The sequence below is a fragment of the Buceros rhinoceros genome, unplaced genomic scaffold (assembly GCF_000710305.1).
Source record: "Buceros rhinoceros silvestris isolate BGI_N320 unplaced genomic scaffold, ASM71030v1 scaffold37739, whole genome shotgun sequence".
In the NCBI taxonomy this organism is placed as follows: domain Eukaryota; kingdom Metazoa; phylum Chordata; class Aves; order Bucerotiformes; family Bucerotidae; genus Buceros; species Buceros rhinoceros.
Window position 1 is genome coordinate 251 of NW_010432764.1, and position 3399 is coordinate 3649.

Consider the following 3399-nt stretch of genomic DNA (forward strand, 5'->3'; position numbering starts at 1 on the left):
TAAGATCTGAGTCTAAGTCGTGCCGACTCCTAAATAAGCAGAAACTGCAAAACTTTCTGTGGCTTATCGAGAAGACTCACAAAATGTTTCTGCACAGTGGGGATATGAGACTATTGACTTGTTACACAAGTTCAAAAGATCAAGAATGTCAGCCTTATCTCACCAGCAAAATCTTCATGGTAACTAACTCCCAAAGGCAGACTGGATCTGCTGCTGAGTGGTAGAGAGCCATACCTCAAAAAAATCAAAGATTAATTCCAAGTTATCGGGCTCCATGGTTTGTATTGTGTATTCTATCCATCGATCCGGCTGCAAAGCGTAACCACAGTCTGGCTGAGAATGTCGACATTTATATTCGTTGTTGCTTATTAAGGAGAACTCCACGGTGTTTGCCATTTTCTGAGGGACAGTAGGGGATGTCTTCTCTTGACCCTCTTCATCATCCTCATCTTCTTCTAGGCCTTCTAGAGTCAGTTTTACTCTATTCAACCAGAAATACAAAACAAATGGGACAAATACAATAAGAGATACCAAAGTGTCTTTTCTAACTAAACAGTTAGAAGCTTGAAGAGAAGCCAACACCAGAATTCTCCTGACCACCACCATCTACAGGACAGGACCGCATGCAGCGGGCCCTCAGAGTCAGCATTTGCAGCTGTTGTCTAAAGATTATTTTAGTCAGATTTAAGTGCTCAGGTCACTTCTACAGCTGGAACTTGGCTAAGCATGAAAATTGTACTACAGTCCGAGGAGCAGCACTCCACGGAACTCGTATTTGGGCTGCCGAACAGACAGCCTTTCTCACAGATTGGTCCTCATCCTGCCCAAAGGCAATAGAAAGCACTGAAATGGCATTAATCAGTAAGATCAAGATCTGAATGTTGGCTGCTGCTAAGTGCACACACACAACTTGAAGCCTCTCTCAACACTGGTAAGGCAGATAAATGTCTTCTATCAAACAAACAAGATAGTCTGAAGTAATTAGTAAGTCCCTTGAGAAATCCTAAATGACCATTTAAAAGTAAAGTGAATGCAATTTCTAGAAAAATCCTGGACTGTGAATAAGCCTCTCCGTAAGACTCAGAATTCATTATTACACTTCAGAATACTGCAATTCCAGCTAAGAATCAGGAAACACCACGGCGAATATGAAATAAGTATTTGTGAAAGACAGCCGCTGCCTCCTGCTTAACTTACCACATCTGCTTTATACATAATTTAATAGCATAACAGCTATCAGAAAGGCAAGAGCCGAGAAGCAGCAAGTCAGCAGTGAAGCTGGGATGGCTGACTGTTCGTCTTCCTTTGTTGAAACAGAAGAAACCCTTCTGACCCAGCATTATTAATAAAACGAGGTAACTCAAACACACTGCTGATTTAACGTTAGCACTGTGTTTTTACAAAGTGCTTAAGGAGAAACTGGCCTGAGTACATTCCTATTGGCAGCCCAAAGTTAAGTACATTAAGTAAAAAAAAGAATCACTAGTCTTGTCAATTAAAAGGAGATAAATTGCAGACTTAGATGAACAGGCTCTTACCTAAACCTCGATGTTTTAAATTTCTTCTTCGATATCAGTACGGGTGGTTTCTCAGAATAATGCAGACGTAATCTTATTTCTGTTTGACACGTCAGCCACCCAGAATCCACAGTTTCAATACCATCTACCAAAACGTAAACAAAAAGGAGACGACACTTCAATAACTTATTTTAGGGACATTTAAACAGTTTAATAGACCAAAATCTAAATACAGTTCATCTGATACAGAGGAGGCAATCCTCCTTATCAGCAGCTTTATTCCACAGTACTTCCAGAGCAACTGTTGAGGGCATCCTTTCCCCTACCCTTTCTGAACTTTTCAGAACAAGACATCAGATACAGCAGCGTAAGGAGACTAAACAGGAACGATGATCCCTGCCAGAGGTTTTTGGCAGTTACATGCCTAACTGAACAGACAGCTTGTGTACATTTAGTCTAAGCGTTACTATTTTTCTAGGCACAAAGCGCTTTTTTTCTAAGGCTAAGCTTTAAGAGCAAGACACTAGTCTATTCTGTATTTCCCAAACGCACACTCATGATCTAAAGAGTGCAAATTGCAATCTTTAACACCAGCACACCGACAACATTTCACCTCTTCCTACCAATTTTTTGTTAATGTTAGAAGGGATCACAGCCTGCGTGAGAATTCACAAATGCTGGATACAAAAATAACCGTAGGTAGAGCAAAGAACCACTTACAGGCAATTGCTCTCAAAACTCCGTATCTCAAATATTTTTCAGCTACAACTCAATCTTGTTAAAATAAACATATGGTAAAAAGTAAACGTCAATGTATCTCACTTACTACGGATTCCAAAGTATCCATCGTCAATAGTAATTTCATTTTCTAGAATTAAAAGGAGGGGAAAAGAATAAAACAAGCTAATTAGTATTCACGTTATAAAGAATCATTGCCAAGTAAATTTAGTTCTACTCTTCCACTTCTAAAAAGTCTATCTAGTAAGAAAAGCAGGACAATTGAAACAAAGAATAAGCATGTTAATTGCTTCTATAAAGCTTTTTCCCCAATTTATGCTTTTTCTTAGTTTCTGCAAGAAAAAAAAATATTCAACACATGAAATGCCACGAGATGTTTTACCTAAAGTAATCTGAACTGAGAAAAGCAAGAAGGTTGCATCAGTTCCTAGTTTGCCACAGTGTTTTGTTGATAGTATCTACATCCTACTAGAAACTAAGATGCTTTTCTTGCTAGTGTCAGACGTTAAAATTTCTTGCAAACACACAAGAAAGCTCCTGCACATTTACAGTTAAAGCTTCTCAATCAAGTGGGCCACCATTAAAATGCTTATTCTCCCTATGCCACAGAAGCCAACCTAGGATAAAACATTCCAAACACTCATTTTACGCTTCCTCTTATCCTCACCCTCTCCAAAGCTTGACTAACTGAGCTCTTCAGGCGCTAATTAACTCACCGGCACTAACAGAACTGCAGTCTAAAACTACACATTCCTCAAAACAGAAATCTTAAAAGTTTGTTTCTACAGCCATTACCTCTCTTTTCTTGCTAAGAAGAATCATGGGCCTGCTCTCAATTTTTAATACCCCAGGCAACAATTTAGGATGCTAACAACCCCGTGCTAACATCCCGGTTTTGCTGCATTTTCTTAAAGACTGCTTATGAAGCACTGAGGATTAATTGGGGGGAGGGAAAAAAAAACCAAACCACCAAAAAACCAAAAACACCTCACTGTTTGGAGTGAAGTTCCTGAAATTCAGAGATAAAGTCTAGACCCTAACAGAGGGTAGGCTGCTTATCTAATCAGTTACTGACAAATACAGAAACATCCTCTTGTTACAGGAATAGAAACACAATTATTCAATTAAAAAAAAAAAAAGGGGT

At 39.0% G+C, this 3399-nt stretch overlaps 1 protein-coding gene across 1 annotated transcript in view; it reads right to left on the reverse strand.

The window, feature by feature from the left end:
• Positions 1 to 262: 262 nt before the first annotated feature.
• LOC104500269 (glycerophosphocholine phosphodiesterase GPCPD1-like) overlaps positions 263 to 3399 on the reverse strand; it is a 13344-nt gene continuing 10207 nt past the window's right edge. The window contains exons 4-6 of the mRNA XM_010143884.1: positions 2344 to 2385; positions 1539 to 1662; positions 263 to 481 (exon numbers count right to left, since the gene is read on the reverse strand). Coding sequence (XP_010142186.1) covers positions 1630 to 1662; positions 2344 to 2385 — 75 coding nt within the window. The 3' untranslated portion in view covers positions 263 to 481; positions 1539 to 1629. The remainder of the gene's footprint in view (positions 482 to 1538; positions 1663 to 2343; positions 2386 to 3399) is intronic.